The 23,951-nt window shown below is 42.8% G+C and overlaps 1 protein-coding gene across 1 annotated transcript in view; it reads left to right on the plus strand.

Annotated features, from left to right (window-relative positions):
• snrka (SNF related kinase a) overlaps positions 1 to 23,951 on the plus strand; it is a 37,145-nt gene that overhangs the window by 11,122 nt on the left and 2,072 nt on the right. The window contains exons 3-6 of the mRNA XM_028581765.1: positions 3,918 to 4,059; positions 17,159 to 17,371; positions 20,517 to 20,651; positions 23,740 to 23,929. Coding sequence (XP_028437566.1) covers positions 3,918 to 4,059; positions 17,159 to 17,371; positions 20,517 to 20,651; positions 23,740 to 23,929 — 680 coding nt within the window. The remainder of the gene's footprint in view (positions 1 to 3,917; positions 4,060 to 17,158; positions 17,372 to 20,516; positions 20,652 to 23,739; positions 23,930 to 23,951) is intronic.

A 23,951-nucleotide genomic window follows, 5' to 3' on the forward strand; every position in this document is an offset into this window, starting at 1 on the left:
CGTGCCAAATCTATGTTTCTAAGTTGAAACTCTAAATAAATGAGTGACGACTGGAGTGTGGGGACACTGCTTCCTTATGCATGCTGTGTCCTGTCTTTCTGTTGCCTTGTCGTTTCACCACTGCTCAGTGGACATGGCTGGATGTAGGCCTGGGCGATATGGAGAAAATCAGATATCACGATATTCTTGACCAAATATCTCGATATCGATATTGCGGCGATATTCTAGGGTTGACAATTGGGGCTTTAACAAAATATCTTCACACTTAGATTTTAGATAAATAATCATCAGTAATGTGGACATAATGTCTAAGTGGGGAAAAGGCAAATAATAGAAGAGCTAGAACAGTCTGGTAAATTCAGAAAAGTACATCACTTTACTGTAATGCAGCCTTTAAAACCAGGAAAAGACACTTATGTCATATCACGATATGTGGATATCTAAAATCTAAGACGATATCTAGTCTTATATCACAATATCGATATATTGCCCAGCCTTAGCTGGATGGGATTGGTGTCCTTTCCTGTGCCATGCTGGATGTAGCAGAGACCTTGGCCCTGGGGGGGGCAGATGGGATGGAAGAGCTGGAGCAGGGCCAAGGAGGCTCCGCAGACATGAGCACCATGTTTGTGAGTGCAGGTGTGTCTCGAGCTTGTATTTGATGGACTGCATTAAAGTCCGAACCAGACCAATTACATTTGCGTCAATCAACTGAGCCTTTCTCGTAAACGAGTGCTCCTAAAAGCACCACGAGCTCGAGTCCAGCTCCTTGGGATTTCTCTCTGAATGATCAGTTCGACACGCGATATTACGAATCCCACTATGGCCACGCCAAGACCCGCCCTTCAATAGCGTTCACACACTACTATTGGCCAGGCATCCATGCTTACATGTACAGGTCCTACCCCCTGACCAATCCCCTAACCTTAACCACTCGAGGTGAAACGCCTAACCCCAACCAATCGAGCTGCTTCGTAGGGTGGGTCTTGGCGTGGCCATAGTGGGATTCGTAATTTTGCGTTCGACACAGCAGGGCTAGGGTTATACGCCATGCTGAGACTAACTCGGCAAGGACGGGTCTAAAGAGAGGGCCAGCCCAATTTACAATGCATCAGATACAGTAGCTGACTCAGGGCTACGCCTCTGGCTATAAGCATCTCATAATCCGTGTGAAAAAAACGTGAAAGCCGCAAAAAGTAGTTTTCAGAGTTGGATTTTTTTAAGGATCTGGCTTCTTTTTTTGTGCATCATCAGGGCTCCGCTCTGCCAACCCATTACGTATTGAGGGCATCTGAGCCTTTGAGCTTAATTAGAAAGTTACTTAAACATCGTCATCATGTTAATTACTGCAGAGCTGCCAATGTTTGACTGGAGTGGCTTCTTTCTCGTGTGTGTGTTTGTGTGTGTGTGTGCGTGTGGGTGTGGCTCAGTGTTTCTGCCTGTTGGCAGTTTGCTTTCTCACGGTGCATACATGATGCACACTTGAATAAACCCATACACACAGGTGAATTGATTTGACGTTTATTACACTGTGCATGAGCGCTTTTTTGGGGTTTCAATGATGTGAACCTATTATGTAAACCCTCCTTCACCCCCTCCCGGTGCACAGCCATTCAGCCTTCCAGCTGTGAGACAGCTGTGCGAGCACAGGATCGGTTAAAAATGCCATGGGAGAAAGAAGACAGGAAAGTACGGACATTTACTGTCTCACACTTGTTTACCAGACTCTGAGGAAATCCCACTTCCCTTAATTGTCTCCTCATTTCCATTCAATGGCATCTTTTCCATCGTAGTCCCCCTTTCTGAAGACGTGAGAGGAGCGAGGTATTGAGGAAAGACATATTTGTAAGATGAGATGGCCTTTCCCTTCAAGCATGTTAGGTCGTCACTAGTCTCATAATGTCAGCACAGTGGAGTAAGGTCTTGCTACACCACAGACCAATCCCAGACCAATCTCAAAACCAATCCCAATGGTCTTGTGCGGCGCTAAGCTCCAGACGCAGCAACGGTGGCTCTGCTAATTAGTCTCTGGAAGGAACTTGTTTTGGTGGAACATTTGCACCCCCGCAAAAGAAAACGCCACATACAATATTACACGAAGTTAACTCTTGACACGAGGCGAGGAACATCCGGCGCAATATCTGGAACGTCAGCTGTAAGGGGGCGTTGAGTCCTCTGTAGCATTGAGCGTTGCCTTGGAGTTTATCTTTGAACACATCATGTAATCTACAGCCCAAATAATCTGCAATATTTCCACACACGCGACTACACTGACAAACACTCGACTCGAAGTACAAATTCAGCAACGTATTCCATCTCATTCGCCACTTTCCCAGATGGCTGTTGACGTTTTAGCACATCCAAATGTTTTCAGTGGATCCCACAGGCTGTGGTCAGATTGGGCTTTAATTACTATATGTCACAAAATATAAAAAAGATGAGTGTGGGAGAAGACGATGACTCGAGCTATTTCTATCAGCAACAAGCCCTTGCATCTGCGCTTTTTAGATTTTCTATTTTTTTGCATGTAAATCTGTGATAGGATGATCCATTGTTAGGGACTCATCAGCTGATACTGATATTGGGGATCGGGTCGACACTGAGTGAATAGGGTATCCGTGACAATGGGGCCAAACTATTCATATCAATTATTTATTTCTTATTTTTTATTTTATTTATTTATTGATAATTCAGTAAATGCATAGCTATGTGTTACATGTTGCTTTCCAAAGTTAGGAAAGCAATGTTTAAGTCAAGGCGGATGCTGCCTGAAGCCTAGAAATGTTTGTCTCCTTGAGAGTCTCCGGTCTGCAGCGTTCTGAAAGCTGCCAGTTTCCACCAATGAGACGAGACGGTGTGTCATCTGCATAGAAACCACTCTCTGGACTTCCATTCCAAATTATAGCTGGATATCGTTCGTAGCATCTTAAAGTGCTCATATTATGCTCATTTTCAGGTCCATAATTGTATTTAGAGGTTATATGAGAATAGGTTTACATGGTTTAATTTAAAAAAAACACCATATTTTTATTGTACTGCACATTGCTGCAGCTCCTCTTTTCACCCTGTGTGTTGAGCTCTCTGTTTTAGCTACAGAGTGAGGCATCTCACTTCTGTTCCATTTTTGTTGGGGGTCGCACATGCTCAGTAGCTAGGTAAGGACTACTAGCCAGTCAGAAGCAGAGTATGAGGGTGTGGCACGCTAGCAGCTAGGCTAGCATTATAACGTGTGTTACAAAGTGATGCATGTTTGTCTCTGAAGTAAAGGCTGGACTACAATAGAGCTTTTTGGAGCAGTTTGGGAACAGTGTTTTTGGGCTTTTTCACTTTGTAAACCTATAATGTGCACAAAACAAGATATATAACAATATAAAGGAAAAGGCCAAACAGCATAATATGAACACTTTAAAACATGAATGAGGATAGTGATAGCGAGATACTGGCTACAGCTGCATTTCTATTAGAGATGAAACAGAGAAACCTGCGTTTTCTTTCTCTGATTCTCTGCTATGTTCTAACCGCTCCCTCTCTTCAGTCAACTCTCTGGCTGTCCGTCCAAGACTCTGCCAAAACGGTTTCATCTTGTCACGACTCTTTGGTCTGAACTGGGCTTTACAGGTTTAAAAGAGCGATCCCAGTCACTTCCGCACAGCGAGGCATACAGCTTATTCATTTATGTATCAGATCGGCCGATACCCAAAGCCCCAGGCATCAGTGTCAGGACTTTGAAAGTCTGATCGGCGCATCCCTATCCATATTATGATGACAGTGATTCATAATGGGTCAAAAGAAGTTTGTATTCTCAGGGAATGACAGCTAGCACAGTGTGTGACTGAAGAGTAATGTTTGTAATATGTGTGTATGCTGTAAGTTACACATGGATTCAGACTGCGTTTGTGTTTTTCCCTCTGCCTCAGATATCTGGAGTCTCGGTGTGATCCTCTTCATGTTGGTATGTGGCCAGCCCCCCTTCCAGGAAGCCAACGACAGCGAGACTCTCACCATGATCATGGACTGTAAATACACTGTACCGGCTCACGTCTCCAGCACCTGCAAAGAGTGAGTGGCACACGTGCTCGGTCTGCTCTGTTTCTAATGGATACAGGTTTAGGGTCACACTGTTGCAATAAGACACAGAACACGCACTCTTTCCTACCACTGTATCTGTCGGTGTATCCCAGCTCTGTCCCGGCCTGTGTCTGGCTCACCTTCCACTCTTCATGCTGTATCTGCAGTTTGGAGAACAGCACAGAGCTGACAGGGGCGGAACTGTAACCATACTGCAGAGGCAGTCAAGACATGAAGGAGTCAGCGGGACCACGCTGAGACTCATACACTGCCTGGGCCTTTAGGACTTTCTGTCTCAGTTGGCCTTCATTTACATTAAGGCTGCTACTAACCATTAACCAATAACCTTTTTTTATTGATTAATCTATCGATTACTTTATCGATTTATACCTATAGTTGAATTATCCTTTGGTTAACTTACTAGGGGTGTCACAATTCTCCAAATGCACAATTCGATGATTACATTTTCAAATGGTGTCTAAAGTGAATTAATGAAGATGAAAAAAAAAAAAATTGATGTTAACAATATATGTGACATAGTTTGTGTAGTGGCAGCTGTCCAGTCAGCAGACGTAAAAATAATGGAATATGAGGAGTATACCGTGGCTCCGTATCAATTCATCTGAGGTACTGTGCTAAGCATAAGTGAATACATCCAAGTTAAAGTTGAATAAAAAGAGGAATAGAAAATCATCTTTTGGAAATTGATCTTAATGCCTTAATTAAAAAAATTAGGAAACATCCAACCTTTAAGGACACCAATTTTCTTAGTGAATGAATAATGTATAAATAAATATATCTAGAGATTGGCATGCTTTTATTTCAGTTAGTCTAATAGCTGGTTTGATTTAGCATTGAGAGATGATTTTATGGAAAATACCCCATTCCAATCTCTAGGTATGGTGAAGGCTATGTGATAATGTGGGGGGGGGGCTATTTTAATTCTAAAGGCCAAGGGAACTTTATCAGGATGCATAGTATCCTGGATCCATGAAATAACTGGCCTTTAAAAAATAAAAATCTGCCTGCCTCTATGGGACTTTAACATAGGAGTGTACTGACTTATGCCCCCTGTATTTTCAGGAAGAACATTTATTTATTTACGATACATTATTTATTCACAAAGAAAATTGGTGTCATTAAAGGTCGGATTTTTCCTCATTTTTTGAATTAAGCGATTTAAGATCAATTTCCAAAAGATGATTTTTTTTTTTTTTTTAGTCAACTTTAGCATGGGTGTATTCACTTACGCTTAGCACTGTATGCAGATTCTTTCTCAGGACGTTAGATGTACAGCAACATGAAAACAGATCCTGAGATTTTCAAAATTGGTAAATCTCAGTCGGGGTAGACACCGAATCTATTTTCAACACAATTATTTGTGGTTTTCTGGCATGACTGGCCTGACTATCGCAGCAGCATTAAACTGATGTGCGCAGCTCCGAAGCTTGGCCCAGGCTGTGCACCACGGCAGTAGCACGCTCATTTACTCCAAGCCCTGCAGAGCGCAGACCAATTTGCTCCGGTAGCTGGCAGAGACTAAACACCTTCTAGCAGTTTGAGAGCAGAGCAGCACAGTCCAACCACACACAAACACATGCTCCACACCAAGTGAGGCAGTTGGGCAGATGAATTAGCAGTTGCATAATTAACCATGTGTGTTAGTAAACCACGCTCTTAATTATGTCTTAAAATATACCGGGGGTTATTTTTGAAGCAGTAAACATGACAGCTTAAACAAAAAAACAATCGTAACCGCTGCAGCTTCCTCGCCCGTCACAATTCTGAAATATGCTGGTGGTCCTGTAGCTTCTGCTACAGAGCAAAGATGGCGACCGTTGAGGGTGGGTTTGATTAATGTTACTCTGAGTGAGCAGCGTTACCAGAATTTTTTAATTTTGATAACTGTTTTGATTCACAATTAAGGTAGAAAGGTGATGTTGAAATGGATTTTGAACCCTATGGTATTAAAAAAAAGTATAGTTAAGGAACCGGTATCGAAAGATTTTGAACGATGCCCAGCCCTATCTGTCAGAGGTTGAGGTTAAAACGTTTTGGAGATAAGAAGCCACTGTAAGTTCAGTTCAACACCGATATGTTTTTGATTTGACGCAACGGGTGTGAGCAATAGCGTTAGAGTCACTGTGCTCAACGTGTTGTGAAGGCCAATTCTTTATTTCCACACTCTCACTGCACACAGACTATTTTTAGAAACAAGAAATAAACGCCTATCTCCTCGGAGTCCAAAGAGAGATCTGACTAGATTGAAGTGCTAAGCTGAAGCAGCTGTGAGCAATCTGATGGGCTTTGACTTTCTATTTGTCGCATGCTGTGTCCCAAGCTTATGTTTTACCATTTCACTCACGGTTGAATTATCCATACATATATCACAATTTCTGGATTTCCAACCAGCCTGTGCTGTTGCTGCAGTGCTTCATCCAGCTAAAGTATAGGATTTGTTTAGCTTCACCCAGTTCTCTTAACCTTGCCGATTTAGAGAAACAGGCGAGCAAGACTCTGGGCATAAGGCTCAGTCCCAAAATAGAAATATGCAGCAACAGTAATCACACATTCAAGGATTGTGTTGTAGATGTTTAATATGGTTAGCTTTAGGGCTGCACAATCAATCGCAATTGTATCAAAATCGCAATATGGACGAGTGCAATATCCAAATCGCATGGGGGGGGCGCAATATTTGTGGTGTAGTATTGTGGTGCTGCAGAGACATCCTGAACTGTTTGGTACAGATCCTTGCAAAAATCACACTATAATCAATTTAATATCTTTCAATGTTAATACTTTTTAGGGCTGGGCGATATGGAGAAAATCAAATATCACGATATTTGTGGCCACATACCTCAATATCTATACCGCAACGATATTGTAGTGTTGACTATTGGTGCTTTCACAAAATATTTACACAATGAGATTTTTGATAAATAATCATCAGTAATGTGGATATAATGACTAAGTGGGTAAAGGAAAATAATAGAACAGTTTGTAAGTTCAGGACATGACATCACTTTACTGTAATGCAGCCTTTAACACTTGTCATATCGCGATATTACGATATCCAAAATCTAAGACGATATCTATTCTCGTATCACGATATCGATATAATATCGTTATATTACCCAGCTCTAATAATTCAATTCAATTTTCATTTATAGTATCAATTCATAACAAGAGTTATTTCAAGACACTTTAAAGATAGAGTAGGTCTAGACCCCACTCTATAATTTACAAAGACCCAACAATTCCAGTAATTCCCCCAAGAGCAAGCATTTAGTGCGACAGTGGCGAGGAAAAAGTCCCTCTCAGGAAGAAACCTCGGACAGACCCAGGCTCTTGATAGGCGGTGTCTGACGGTGCCAGTTGGGGGGGGGGGGGTGATGAACAGTGGCAATAATAGTCACAGTAAAGATAATGGAACAGTGACTAGAAATAGTAGTTGTAGTAGTTCACGGCATAGCAGGGCACTGCAGGGTGTCGCAGGACGTAGCAGAGCACTGCCACTTTTAAGTGAAAATGAAAATAATTATACAAAAACGATCATTCCCTCCAATATCGTGAATCATATCGCAATCCCAATATCAGTCAAAATAAGCGCAATTAGATATTTTGCTCATATCGTGCAGCCCTAGTTAGCTCGCATCAATGTTTGAGATGCATAGCGCAACGACCTGCTAATGAATGTTGAAGCAAAACGTTATAATACTTCCATTGTGCCATTACCACTTTATTTCATACTTCTTAGCATCTTCCACGATGTAACTCCGTCCATATTTTTAAGGTGGGCTTTTGTTCGCGATCGTTACGCTCATCGTCTCGTTCGTTAGTGGAGGAGACTTCTGCTAGAGTTCTGTCGATTGAAGCTTTCTTATAAACAAACTGCGTCGTGTTGACATTATAGCACGACCAATACTGGATTTCTTAGGCTAATATCATTGTTTTATATTTGAGAGTTTGAAAAAGTCCAGACTATTTATAGACCATTTTTTGTCTTTACAGAAATGCATGAAAACTAAATTTTTTGATAGAATCCCTTACATCTTTTGGAATGGCAACACTGTATTTTAAAACATTTTTGGTATTTGAAAACATTTTTGGTATTTCTGTAGTCACGTTATGTAACTATTTATTGGCTGGCCGATCTGTAATAAAAATGTATCTGCAGGGTACCTTTGTTATGAACCTTTTTTTCAACCCCTTGGTTGAGGGAACTATTGAGTAACAACATGGGTGTTTGCACCACAGGTGCCCCAGGGGAAATCTGGAGAAGAGCAAACTAAATACTACACTGCCTACCATAGGACTTGTCAGTACATATTTACTTTGGCTTAGCAAGAAGGGGTAGAACCCCAGAGTGTAGCTGATTAGTGGATATGCAGTCACACTGAAGCTAGAAAGGGTTGGCCTTTGCCGGTCAGTATGGGCCTTCTACTACGTAGAGCTGCTTACAAGTTAAAAGAAATTGCTTTGTTAAAATGCTAATATCATGTTTAAGCAATGGAAGGTGTAGTGGAAGTGGAGGAACCCATGTGGCTAATTTGGAGAGCAGAGCTTTGCTGTGTTGGAAACCGTTCCCTCATTCACTCCCTCACTATTCCCTATATAGTGTTTATTTTTTATTAAATAGTGAACTAGCCTATATAGTGAACAACCAAACCAGATTTCAGACAGTCACTGAAAACACATTGTTGCGTGACTTGCGTCAGTAGATGCGCCGGTTGTTTTGTGTGACGGAGGCGGACGCGCCCAGCATCATGTAAATAAACCAAAACAAAAATACTTATTATACGTCCCTGAAACATCGCGGAGTTGTCGGAGGTGCACATCATTCACGTGAAGGGGGCACACGGATCGCGCAGAGCATCGCTCACACCATCAGCGGGGAGTTACGAGCAAAGTTGCAGTCTGCTGAATTTTTTTGCCAAAACTCCGGCAACTTGCTGCGATTGGACACTCCCTTGTGCACATTCTGTGCACCGCACGCACACTGGAGAATTGCGCAAAATCAGCTGATCGCAAAGTTCCTTACTGTGAGACATTTAATCGCTCCGTGGTCAAGCTGCTGCAGTTTTTATTTACAAAAAGGTGGAGCAAAAAAAAAACCTGCTGCACTGAATAAGCTATGTGAAGAAAATGGGATCTCCTTTGTGAAACTGGTTTCATAATATCAGATGGTCTGCACGGAGGCATGAAACACTGTTAAAAATATCAAGACTATTGCCAGCCATTAAAATGCAACTGGCTATGAGTGATAACAGTGACATTGGCAACATTTTGAAGACCACATCCATTAGGTTTCAGAAGGAAAAGCTGACCATTGGAGAATATGAAAGCCACAGGGCACACCCTGTTTCTAATGCTGATGCTGACAGAGACAAGATACACTTAATCAGGGGGTTAATTGAAGAGTTTGAAATCAGATATGACTCCCTCAAGTCATGTGATCGTTTCTCAGTATTTGAGCTGAAGCAGAGGACAGTGGGGGCGAGACCGAAGAGGACAGTGGTGCCGACAGTGAGGAGGACAGTGAGGAAGACGGCACTTATTAAGACCGCGCTACATATGGGGTGAGACACCATCTGCTGGTACTCACCTGAGTAACTCACTGAAAAAGTTATGTGCACCCCATATACTAAATTTTTACTTATTTAACTGTCTAGTAAAGTTCAAAGACAGTGTTTAAAAAGAGGAATCCACATGTTTACATATGTTTATTACAGTAAATAATAATTAAATAATCAAAATACTACTAAGCATGGTAAAGCCACATATTTGTTTTTATATTTCTGCAATCTGCACTTTAGTTTGTTTCTGACATTCATATGAATGTTTACACCAGGCTTGGTCAGTGCTCAATATACTACTGTGATTGAAGTAGTTCAATAAAAGATGTCATTCATATAAAATCATGCGTCACCTAATTTCATCATCACATACAGGCCTGGCCTTCAGGAAAGAACAGTTTGTTTAATCTATCTAATCTAGTGTTGGTCATACTATACAATGATTTATTGCTTGTCTTTGTTGAATAATACAAAAGACAAAGAGCTTAAAAAATAATCTCATATTAAATGGCAATATTGGTGAAAAAAATTAATTTCTGTGATAGGGAACGCTTTCAAACACAGCTCTTGTCTGCTGCCTTATGTTAGGTGGCTATGAAATAGAGAAGGAGGTAGACAGACACAGAGAAGACAGTCGGTGAATGGGTAGAGCTGGGCGATATGGAGAAAATCAAATATCCCAATATTTTTGACCAATATTGTAGGGTTGACAATTTGTGCTTTCACAAAATATGCACACAATGAGATTTTTGATAAATAATCATCAGTTATGTTGATATAATAACTATGTGGGTAAAGGCAAATAATAGAACAGCTAGAACAGTCTGGTGTGTTCAGAAAATGACATCACTTTACTGTATTGCAGCTAGGCCTGTCACGATAACAAATTTTGCTGGACGATAAATTGTCCCAGAAATTATTGCAATAAACGATAATATTGTCATCGAAAGACCATTTGCATCTAATATAATGATAATGGCATAATAATACAGGTACACTTTTTCAAAGATCAATACACTTTTATTTCTAAAGAATATTTAACACTGGAACTGAGTCTTTAATCTCCTGTAGTAAGTCGTCTTTCACGCTGATGTACAGTTGTGGAATTGCCGTTTGTGACACGTAAGTTCTCAGACTACAGACTCTGTACTACATTTTACAATTATTTAACACTAAATATTAAATTTAAACAATATATAATTAATAAATTAAATCTATCTGTATGGCTATCTGCCACATGGCGAGTAAATGTACCAAAATAGTTCTGTTTTTCAGTCTTCATTTTGGCGAAGGTGCGGCTTCTGCTCCTCTTCAGGTCGGAGCTTCGTGGGGGCGGGACACACACACACACACACACACACACACACATGTCTGTATTACTATCTTTGTGGGGACTTGTCATTGACATAATGCATTCCCTAGCCCCTTACCCTAACCATAACCTAATTCTAACCCTAATCCTAAAACCAAGTCTTAACCCTCAAACAGCCCTTCAAACTCGTGGGGACCAGCATTTTGGTCCCCACGAGGCTGTGCAGACCCCACAAGTATACTGTAGTCCCCGGTTTTTGGACCCCACGAATATAGTAAAACGGGTACACACACACACACACACACACACTGGTGCAACTCTGACATACTTTCCACACTCGGTGTCCGCGGACAGCTGTAGGCTTGTACCGTTAATGTTCTGTGCATTGTCGGACACATGCAGCCACTTTCCTGAAACCGCTTGAGTGACTGACGAGTCCACAGTGGCGTGTATGTCCGAGCCCGTCTCCACCGCCTCCACCTGCAGGTTGCCAGCTGTGTGGTTTGGAATGAAAGGAAGAAAACGGGACGCCGAGTAACATCATATACTTTTGTTTTGACGGCGCCTTAACTACAAAGTGCTGCGGGAAACCCTGCGGTGGAGGGTTCACTCCTCGTTACGCTAAGGAACCGAGAGTGGTCCTCCAGTCTCTTTGGTAGAGAGAGACGAGAAAAACAAACAAGCATGCAAATGGAAATTATCGCGGCTGGAAATATTATCGAGCTCATTTTTTTTTAATCGTGCGATAACTCGATTTATTGACTATCGCGACAGGCCTAATTGCAGCCTTTAAAAACCAGGACAAGACAAGACTTGTGTCACATCAGGATATTACGATATCCAAAATCTAAGACGATAGCTAGCCTCATATATCGATATCAATATATTGCCCTGCCCTATATACAAGTTTGTGAATGATTAAAATGTCTCCACAAACCGCCTTTACAGGGACACCGTTCACCATTATCGTGCTATTCTATCAGTTACAGTTCTATGGCTCCAGTGTTAAATAGGGGCTCGTCCGGGATCAGATCCATTTGGCAACGTTAAATCTAGTCTTAGTGGGACACGTGAGGAATTGTTGATTGGTTAGTTGGAAACCAACCGTGACCCTGCTGGATGGAAATAGATTTTAAGCACTTTTCAGAAGTACAGATTCAGGTGCCTGTGGTCTTTAGCATTATGATTTCTGGGAGTATCGTGCTGTTTTTTTGTTTTGTTTGTTCTGTTCTGAGTTCTGACTAGTTACTTTTGTGGAGTTTGTCTGGGTGGATGTTTTGAACGTATCAACATGTCCCCAATTTTGCTTTGGTTTGCAAACCCATTTGTTTGAACGTCAATAAGCACACGTTTTGGGTATTTGAGTATAGTTACATTAGTTTGAAGGGCGAAGGGCTGAAGCTGTTGATCCCACCAATCACTTTGTTGTTTTTGACTTAGTGTGGTGGAGAACGTGGGTGAAGATAATGTCTTGGGAGCATTTACCTGATTTCTGGAGAGTAGCCAGTTCCTGGTTGCCTTTTGGTTCTGGTGCAATCGGTGCATAAATGCCCTCCAGTATCTGTCTGAAGACAAGGACAACTAACGCACCCATGGCCGAGCTGCAGCGCCGCCATCTTGGACTGAACGCAACACAACGTTCTATTGAGTTTCGCCTCTTGTTACTTCTATACTCTTTGACTCTAGGCTTGCACTACGCGCGCTACGCTGGTCGACGTAATGACGCCGCCGTTGATTACGGGATTACGTAGGTGGAGCGTTGAATGCAGTAGGCTGTGAGAAAGTGAAAATGGAACTCGTGAGCAGAAAAAGTGTTGTTTGGCAGTACTTTCAGTCAAAAGAAGGCCATTCAAGTCAAGCTACAGTTCCAAGTTCAATTTGCAGTGCCAATTTGTCTTGTGGTGGCAAGGACCCTAAACAATACACAACATGGCCGCTGTTAAAACATTTGCGTATGAAACATCCGAAAGAATACGAGTTGTGCATGAAGGAATCTACAGACAATAGCCAAAATGCAGCAACTTCAGGTACGGCAAAGGAAGGACAGTCACAGCTAAAAACGTGTGTTAACCAGACGTTGTTTACTTCATTCATGCATTTACTGTGTTAATGGACTGAGGATGGGAGTAGGGTTTGGTTTGGGGTTCGGCAGAACCTTAACCAGTGCGTTCAGTATTTGGCCGAACCACAAAAATCTGGGTTCGGTGCATCCCTACTTTTGAACGGAGGAGGAAAGGGAGAGCAAAGAGCAAAGTGATGAGGGTAGAGCGACCGGTTACTGTCTGCCAGTAATTACTGAACTGGCTCTTTTGGTTCTAAATGGGCTCAGTATTAGTGTAATAAAGGTGAAAGGTTCTCTAGATAACAATTCCCACAAGGTTCACGGTTCTGTTTTTTTGGCTGCTTTTTGGGGCAGGTCACTGGATCAACACAATCTTACAATTTTCTCTCCGTGTGTTTCTGTCTGTAGCTTGTCTCTTTCTGTCTTTTTTTTCTTTCTATTCACTGTTGACTCTGCATTTACACGCTTCAATTAATAAATTATTCACTAGCTCACTTTTGCAATCCCACACCCTCCTCCTTCCAAGCTTTGTTTGGTTTTATCATTTTCGATTTCATCTCTAGGGTTTAGACTTAAAATGAAACGTTTTACACCCCAGTAAATCCCCCCCTCCTGCACACTTTGCCATGGCCACCATCCCCCCATCTACAGAAATGTGTACTGTAGCTCGTGTCTTTGTCACAGCATGCTATGTGGATGCCGATAGTGTGGATTGTGTTTTTTAAACCAAGATCAACCAAATAGAACACAATGTTCCTTCGTTTCCTGTCATTACTGTACAAACCACACACCGACTGCACACACACAAACACTCAACTTCCTGCTCTGTATTTGCCTCACACACATCTCTGACACAGATATGCGTCTGGGATTTAGGCAGTTCATTGCCTGCTGATTTCCATTGTTTGAGTAGAGAAAATATCCATGCCTATTTTAATGCAAATTTCTATTGGTGTGCAAACCCATTCTTGGTGTGCAAACCCATTCTTTGAGTGTTCTTCGAGTCATTCGTAGTCTCAGTGCCTGTGGGGAATGTGCTTTGCACCCAACAGGAGTGCTAATTATTTGTTGCACTTTGCAGGAGCAATAGAAATCAGGGTTCGACAGGGTTAAGTGTTAAAGGTCCCATGACATGCTCCTTTTTGGATGCTTTTATATAGGCCTTAGTGGTCCCCTAATACTGTATCTGAAGTCTCTTTTATATAGACCTTAGTGATCCCCTAATACTGTATCTGAAGTCTCTTTTATATACGCCTTAGTGGTCCCCTAATACTGTATCTGAAGTCTCTTTTATATAGACCTTAGTGGTCCCCTAATACTGTATCTGAAGTATCTTTTATATAGACCTTAGTGGTCCCCTAATACTGTATCTGAAGTCTCTTTTATATAGACCTTAGTGGTCCCCTAATACTGTATCTGAAGTCTCTTTTATATAGGCCTTAGTGGTCCCCTAATACTGTATCTGAAGTCTCTTTTATATAGACCTTAGTGGTCCCCTAATACTGTATCTGAAGTCTCTTTTATATAGGCCTTAGTGGTCCCCTAATACTGTATCTGAAGTCTCTTTTATATAGGCCTTAGTGGTCCCCTAATACTGTATCTGAAGTCTCTTTTATATAGACCTTAGTGGTCCCCTAATACTGTATCTGAAGTCTCTTTTATATAGACCTTAGTGGTCCCCTAATACTGTATCTGAAGTCTCTTTTATATAGGCCTTAGTGGTCCCCTAATACTGTATCTGAAGTCTCTTTTATATAGACCTTAGTGGTCCCCTAATACTGTATCTGAAGTCTCTTTTATATAGACCTTAGTGGTCCCCTAATACTGTATCTGAAGTCTCTTTAATATAGACCTTAGTGGTCCCCTAATACTGTATCTGAAGTCTCTTTTATATAGACCTTAGTGGTCCCCTAATACTGTATAGTCACTTTCCTGAAATTCAGCCTTGGTGCAGAAGCAGTCCCAAAATGAGCTTTCCTTAGTATGTGCCATTTCTTTGTCTGTAGCTTTAAATGCTGTTGAGGAGGAGGGGGGGGGGGCAAGGTGGCGGGTGAGGTGTGGCCCTGACCAGCTGCCATGCTTTGCTCGTTTGCAAGTCATGATGTCTCTCTCTTTCTCATGGGCGGGCCAAATTCTCTGGGCGGGCAAAGCAGAGAAAGGGGAGGTAACCTTTCTCTTTATGATGTCATAAAGGGAAGATTCCAGATCGGCCCATCTGAGCTTTCATTTTCTCAAAGGCAGAGCAGGATACCCAGGGCTCGGTTTACACCTATCACCATTTCTAGCCACTGGGGGACCATAGGCAGGCTGGGGGGAACTCATATTAATGTTTAAAAAAACCTCATAAAGTGAAATTTTCATGCCATGGGACCTTTTTTAAAATGTATTATTGAGGTGCCAAAATGCACAAGGAAATGTTTTGAGTGCACTAAACAAAAAGGTTAGGTGCACCGGTGCAACCAATGGAAATGTTTAGTCACACACGATTTTTGGTATTAGTAAAAATAGATTTGTAGATGTTAAGTCTCCTCATAAATATGTTGTTCATGCCTTACTATGCAGATGCTTTAGATGGATTACTCCTGGATGCATGATGCTTTTTTTCATGTATTAATTTTAGTCTTCTCACTAGATTCCATATCCCACCTAATCCTATTAAATTGCTATCTCAGCTTTCAACAGCGTCGTTTTGTGTTGGATTTAAGCTCCCAGTTGACAGTCTGTCACTGTACATTACACCGTATATTCAATGCCTCCATCTGATTTACTCGGCATACTGTATGTCCTACCAACACAACAGGTTAGATTGTACTCCAACAACAAGTCCTGGTTCTGCAGACAGACTACACTACAGAAAGAAAGTTTGGTGGCAGATGCACTGAGTATGAGACTCAAATGACTGTTAAGGCTGTAAAGGTTTTTCAAATCAAGAAGGGATTTACTGCCGGTGTCCTGAGTATTGAGGTCAATCCTGGCATGTTTCAAAGCATTAGTATCAGTGAATATAAATCTGATCCTTTATTCACCCCACTCAACTATGTTGATATTTTTTATTTTAAGGTCTGCTTTATGGTAGCCAGACTCTACACTGCGAGCATTTCAGCAAGCAGCTTCTCCGTTTTAGCCCCTCGCTTTCACCAGTTAAAATGACTAACGCCGTCGCCCGCAGGTAGGCCTTGAGCTGAGCGTGGTCATTTTGCACAATCATTAAGATTCCACAACCTGAAAAGCAATATTTAAAGCCACTGTGACAAATGTGTCCACAACTAGAAAGTGAATTAGGTGCATATAGCTTGGCTGTGGAGACCTTTCTGCTGTTGGGACAGTTTCTTCTGGTTCAGTTCGCATGACACCGTATCTGCTGCTTTCAAAGCTAGGTGATGACAGTGAGGCACCAATAGCGGCCCTCTTTTATTTATAGCAAGGAGTCTTCTTTACGGCTGCAGCAGTGAGTTAGACAGCTCTGGGGAAGTTCTGCTGGAGTGGTCACTTTCCATCCAGCTTGTCTAAATTCCATCATTCACCTAGAAACGTTGGGATGGAAACATGGCGTTATAACACTTACAGGAATAACTCTGTGCGAGTGTGTGGTCAAGCAAGAGAGAGAGGGGGGGGGGGGTGGGGGGCAGTGGATGAGTTCAGCGCAGACAGGTGTTAAATGTACAGTTCAGGTTTCAGTTTGTCTCTAAATGAATGCTGCAGCTCCTCAGGACCCAGTAAAGTCCCTGTTCCCAAGGGTCTTGCTTCCCAGCTGCTGGGTGAAGTGAGGGGGGGGGGGTTAGCAGCGTTGCACCGGTCGCTTCCCTCAGGGCTGAGGAGGCAGGTTGTGGAAGAACACCTGGGAAGCAGTCAGCCAGCACCAGTACTTCACAAGCATGCAGATGGGGGGGCCTTCCAGACCCGGGATCATCCATTTTTCTCTGTGGTGACTTATCTAATCTGCTCTCACTTTGAGCCAGAGCCTAATGTCCCGCTGGTCTGATGGAGACCACATCCGTCATCCCACTCGCGTGGATAAAGCTGATCACGTGTAATCATTTTGACAGGATTTCTGTCTTTTTTTTAATTCATTCATTCATTTTTTTTCGCCTTTGCCCTCCCTCTTCCTATCCCTGTACTCTCTTCTCCTCGTGGCTTCAGTCTGATAGACCGCATGCTTCAGAGGGATCCCAAGCGACGGGCCTCCCTGGAGGAGATCGAGAGCCACGCCTGGCTGCAGGGAGTCGACCCGTCCCCCGCCACCAAGTACAACACCCCCCTGGTTTCCCACAAGAACCTGTCCGAGGAGGAACACAACAGCATCATCCAGCGCATGGTGCACGGAGACATCGCCGACCGAGAGGCCATAGTGGAGTAAGTCTTTCTCTTTCTCTCTGGTGTAACAATCATTTTTTGCAGCGGCGGACCGGTCTGCCAAGGTGATCTCCAAAGGCGTGGACCCAGGACTAAACCATATCTATATACCATATCTATAAACCATTATAGGGAGGGAAAGCAAAATAGTTTTCAACCACTATGTCAAGATCAAAAAAAAAACATTAGAAGCTTTTATGTGATAATGTCAACACTAAATAAAGTTTTCCCAAATATGTATTTTTGAAAAATGATTCCAGCTGATTGTTTTTCAGTCCCTCCAGAAAAACGTGATTATGCGATCGCATAATTTAATGCATAATCAGCCATAGTCCGCATATTTATGCGGGGACCGCATTTTTTCAAATACACCGCACTTTCGACGCATAAATTGCTGATTTCCGCGCAAAATATGCATGATTTCATAATCCCCACATTTTCGTTGCAAAAAAGTTAGATATATCATGGCAGAAAGTTGAAAAATGTCGCGTTTACTTCACACGAGCAGCCATTTTCCCCTGTTTCCATGGGAACGTTACGTGACGTGAACATTATTGAAAAGCAGGCTGTTTGGAGAATCACTTTTTTTTTTCTCTGTTTCATCAAACTGCAGTTTTTGCAAGTTCAGCGCATAAAATTGCAAATATCTCGCATATTCCATCGCATTTTTTAAGAAAACGTGCCGCATAATCAAGGATTTGTGCCCGCAACAATCACAAAAAAACTCACAAAAAACATTTTTCTGGAAGGATTGATTTTTGACCCAGGGCAACTGACCCGGGGTGTAAATAACACACACATGTTAAAGGTGCTCTAAGCGATGTCACGCGTTTTTTAGGCAACAACATTTTTTGTCACAGCAAACCTCACTATCCGCGAGCTAACTCAACATCGCTTAGAGCACCTTTTAAGTTAAGGAAACGTCTTCTTTACCCCGAATGAGAGAAACCTGGTGTGCTGCTGCATGCTGAGAAACCGAGAACATTAAAGAACTAAAAAGATGACAGCTGGGCGCCTGGTTAGCTCACCTGGTAGAGCGGGCGCCCATAGAGATCTACCGCTGAGGTGGGAGACTCTGTCCATAGGACAACAATCGGTCGTAAACTGCACAAATCTGGCCTTCATGGAAGAGTGGCAAGAAGAAAACCATTTCTTAAAGATATCCATAAAAAGTGTTGTTTAAAGTTTGCCACAAGCCACCTGGGAGACACACCAAACATGTGGAAGAAGGTGCTCTGGTCAGATGAAACCAAAATCGAACTTTTTGGCAACAATGCAAAACGTTATGTTTGGCGTAAAAGCAACACAGCTCATCACCCTGAACACACCATCCCCACTGTCAAACATGGTGGTGGCAGCAACATGGTTTGGGCCTGCTTTTCTTCAGCAGGGACAGGGAAGATGGTTAAAATTGATGGGAAGATGGAGGCAAATACAGGACCATTCTGGAAGAAAACCTGATGGAGTCTGCAAAAGACCTGTAATTGTCTTCCAACAAGACAATGATCCAAAACATAAAGCAAAATCTACAATGGAATGGTTCACAAATAAACATATCCAGGTGTTAGAATGGCCAAGTCAAAGTCCAGACCTGAATCCAATCGAGAATCTGTGGAAAGAACTGAAAACTGCTGTTCACAAACACTCTCCATATAACCTCACTGAGCTCGAGCTGTTTTGCAAGGAGGAATGGGCAAAAATTTCAGTCTCTCGATGTGCAAAACTGATGGAGACATACCCCAAGCGACTTACAGCTGTAATCGCAGCAAAAGGTGGCGCTACAAAGTATTAACTTAAGGGGGCTGAATAATTTTGCACGCCCAATTTTTCAGTTTTTTATTTGTTAAAAAGATTTGAAATATCCAATAAATTTCGTTCCACTTCATGATTGTGTCCCACTTGTTGTTGATTCTTCACAAAAAATTACAGTTTTATATCTTTATGTTTGAAGCCTGAAATGTGGCAAAAGGTTGAAAAGTTCAAGGGGGCCGAATACTTTCGCAAGGCACGATAGATAGATAGATAGATAGATAGATAGATAGATAGATAGATAAGTACAAGAAGACAAGAAGATTGCTTAAGTACTATGCCTGTTATAAATGGTCATTTTCTATACACTGAATCTTGAGTCTTGAAAATATTTCTTTACTCTATCAAAATAAAAGAATGAACTACTTAAACTACTCACCACAGCCTGTTGCACTTATGGACTGTAAATTTTGATTACAATTGGACTATTACACTTTTTTTTACTTTTGAGTCAAACGTTGCCATGCTCGCGTGCCGTCGTGCGATGAGCGTGCTCTGACACGCCCTGTGGAATGCAGGTTTGGTGCTTTGCCGATCTAAAATAGAAGAATTTGACTACATGCCTCATCTGGCATCAAACCTGCTACACAGGCTTGACTTGTGACGTGGTGCCACACCAGCTGCCTGGGCTGCTGCTGGAACATTCTCTGTCCGGTCTAACCATGTAGAACCTGTCTGTGGACAGTTTCTTGTGTTGATGTGGCTGAAACGATACTGCGTTCCAGACACAATTTTTTTGCCTGCAACGTTACGACTTCAAGTCACGATTCATGACTTGGTAGCGTTCTAGGCAAAGTCACGCTACCTAACGTTGACGTTAGCTAGCGCTAAGTGTGCCTAGCATAACTTACTTGCTTCCGTATTTTCATTTGTTTTGTGTTACAGTTGTTGTTGACGTCCGTAGAGCTGCAACAGGTAGTTATTTTATAGATTAACGATAGAACATTAATCTGCAACTAATACTACTTCGAATAAGTAATTTGTTTTAGGCAAAGGTGCCAAACGTGTTACTTCCAGCCTTCAAAACGGAGTCTTTGCTGCTGTTTATTCTCATATGTGATAGTAAATATCACTGAGTGTCTTTGGGTTTTGGACTGTTGGTCAGACCTAATGAAGATGTCACCCTTGGGCTGTGGGAAATATAGCAGTTCTCCAATCTTTATAGCCCTAGAAAGATGTAAAACTCTACAAATCCAGCCACTTGGCCACATTTATTTAGTGCCCGTGGAAAACACAGGGTCCCATCATTCTGTTAGATTATTTTGAGTGGTCTCCCGTATATATCCAATAACGCTTTCCATTTGTACTTGTTGGTAATGTGACGGTGTTGTTTCAGAGCCCTGGAGACCAACAAGTACAACCATATCACAGCCACGTACTACCTGCTGGCAGAGCGCATCCTGAGGGAGAAGCAGGAGAAGGAGGTGCAGACTCGCTCGTCCAGCCCCAGCAACCTCAAGGCACACTTCAGGTAAACTACAGACACACTTCAGGTAAACTACAGACACACTTCAGGTAAACTACAGACACACTTCAGGTAAACTACAGACACACTTCTTTTAAAGCAAACTAGTGAAGAGCGTGACTAGGAAATACCACTGCCATCATCACCAGAATGAATCTGAGTCACGGTAGGAGCCGAGAAGAGGGCAATCGACCTACCTCGCTCCACTGCCTCACACCGCAGCCTGTTTGGCTCCCTTTAGTAGAGACCAAAAGGGTTCCGTCTCCAAAGGTTTCATTTCCATTCCTGGGTTCACTAGTCCTCCACCCGCTAGGCTCAGGGGGAGCTGGAGCGGAGGAAATGGGGGAAAAAAATAGTTGCAACATTTCAAATCTGGGCCTTAGTCTCTTTTGATTCTCCATCGTTATTCCAACGCACTGTAACGCAACGCATCTCTATACACAGGTAAGACGAAGCATGCGTCATCACATTTTCCAGTGCTGCGGACAGACACTGTGTACATAGCAACAGCGAGCTGCACAAACACTGCGACTGTGAGCATGTTGGGCGGACGGGGGGGGGGACCCTGCGTCATCCTGTGACATCCCAACGCGTCTATCCCTCAGCAGCCTGGTGGGATCGAGCCCTGGTGGAATTCAATTCAATTTCAATTCAGTTTTATTCATAGTATCAAATCATAACAAGAGTTATCTCGAGACACTTTACAGATAGAGTAGGTCTAGACCACACTCTATAATGAATGAATGAACATTTAACCTCCTGTGCCATGATCCCTGTGCAGCAGATACTGACAAAATGGGTTTAAAGGAGAGCTGCCGATTGGCTGAGACTGACCCACATACGGGGGGGGCTGTTCCACTGCCAGGCCTGTTTCATATGCACACAACACGAGCCGCGTGCACATCCTCCAAAACCTGATTATTGACCAGTTGTGTCTCCGTCATAATGTGGACAGCCGCAGTTGATGTGCAGCCTGGTGCACACAAGGTTTAACACGCCACCATAGCTTTAAATGTCAGTACAGCCAGTCACACACTGCAGGTGTTATCATTCCTCTGTCTGTGCGAGTCGTCACATGTGACAGAACGGGCGTTTAGCTCGCTACCGCTTTTGAGATGTTGGCCTGTGTTTGTATAAGATGTGCGTCCCGTGGAAATGTCAGCGCGAGTGCATTCATGTGTGCGTTGGGGTTCCAGCCTCCGGCTGGGCCCGTGTTGTATTTGTAGCTTAACCCTTGTGTGGTCCTTCGGGTCTTTGTGACCCAAAGGACAAAACAAGGGTTGATACAGCACCTTAGTGCTTGTTTGTACAACATTTTGGCCAGCTGTTACTGTGTTTAAATGTGCTCTAGAAACAAACTTTCTTACTTACTTTACAAGAGACAGGGTTTAGAGAGCAATTCTCAACGAAATAAACGGAAGTACATAACCCTTGTGTTGTCCTTTGGGTCCCGGTGACCCGAAGGACAACATGTTAATGCAGACACGCTGTGTGTGTGTCAGCGTTGGTACAGTAAGTAACAAGAAACTGCAGAACAGATGATATAAAGATAAATGAACAGTATCTCCATTACAGTTTATCCACAAGAACTACTTTTCAGAGTCCGAAAGGCGTTTATTCCCACAGTGAGTTACACGTTACGGGGAATTTGCCTTGTTGATTGGTGCATACATACAAAACAAAAGTGTAAATGTCCTGCTCAGTATATGTGTTGGTCACAATTCTTTCATAACCAAATTGAAAGGATTGATTTATGTTATGAGGGGAAAAGTTTGATTTCAGATTTTTTATTTTTTTATTTATCAAACATGGATATAGTTTTCTTTTGGTCTCAACACATCGCATCACATTTCTTTTCTAAAGAAAGAATAAGTAGTTGTGACCAAACCGTCAGTGTCAACTTTTCGATATATCTGAATATCTGTGCTTCTGCTGCTTTAATGTTGACCTTTCTTTTTTTTTTTTATACGTCTCTTGTGAGTCCCCCAGGTTTATTAAAGAGTGCAACGCTAATAATATCACAATAGGCCACATAATAACCTCACGCTGGCACGAAGCTGCCCCAGCTACATTTCCACTTCAAACATTACGTTACATTACATTTATTTAGCTGAAGGCTTTCGTTCAAATGCGACATACAATAAATGAATTTAACCATGTAGGTACCGCCCCAAAAAGGGCCAGAATCAACTTTATCAAATATGCTGCTTCAAGTGCTGCCTCCTGCATCAGTGTAATGTCCTCCTGTCTCCTGCATCAGTGTAATGTCCTCCTGTCTCCTGCATCAGTGTAATGTCCTCCTGTCTCCTGCATCAGTGTAATGTCCTCCTGTCTCCTGCATCAGTGTAATGTCGTCCTGTCTCCTGCATCAGTGTAATGTCGTCCTGTCTCCTGCATCAGTGTAATGTCGTCCTGTCTCCTGCATCAGTGTAATGTCCTCCTGTCTCCTGCATCAGTGTAATGTCCTCCTGTCTCCTGCATCAGTGTAATGTGCTCCTGTCTCCTGCATCAGTGTAATGTCCTCCTGTCTCCTGCATCAGTGTAATGTCCTCCTGTGTTGTTCCAGGGTTAGAGACTGGAGGCATGCTGCTGCTTTACTCCGTGTCAGTGAACGCAGCAGCTGTGCTTTAGCTTACAGTGTAAACACATGCACAGTGTGGCCTTTGTGTGGCAGGCAGCAGAGCGCGGACACACACGAGCTGTGATCAGAATCGTGTGTTTGGCTTATCAGGTAAAGAGTGCACATTTTTACACAGGACGTGGATTTATTGTTCATCTTATTAAAAAAAACAAGCATGTCTGTTTGGCATGTCAATGTCTCAGTGGAACAGCATCTAATGTAACTCAACCCAAGTCCAGTCGAACCAAGGAGAGAGAGAGAGAGAGAGAGCGAGCGAGCCCAGGCACTCCTACAGTATTTATGGACATGTGGGCAATCAACTCATCCAGGTGTCAATCATCCGTCCTTATTAGCCAATCCCCAGACCCGCGGCAACCAAGGGGAATATGAAATAGGTCTTGAGGCCTAGGAGCCGTCACAGAGCTTAGCGACTTTTTAAAACTCAAAGTTGAAGCCTGTGTCTTCTGTCCACAGGCAGTCGTGGCCCACCAGAGTGGACATGCACCAGGACATCGAGGACAGCCTGGCAGCGTCCTCCATGGCCCACGCCGGAGGCCCCCAGTCCCCGGCCCGCAGCGCAGAGAACCTGCTCAACGGACACCGCTCCAAAGGCCTGATGGAGCTAGGCCGCCGCGAGGACGCCACGCTGAGGGACTCGGCACAGGTACGCTGATTCTCCGTCATCA

The sequence above is a fragment of the Perca flavescens genome, chromosome 6, assembly GCF_004354835.1.
Source record: "Perca flavescens isolate YP-PL-M2 chromosome 6, PFLA_1.0, whole genome shotgun sequence".
In the NCBI taxonomy this organism is placed as follows: Eukaryota; Metazoa; Chordata; class Actinopteri; order Perciformes; family Percidae; genus Perca; species Perca flavescens.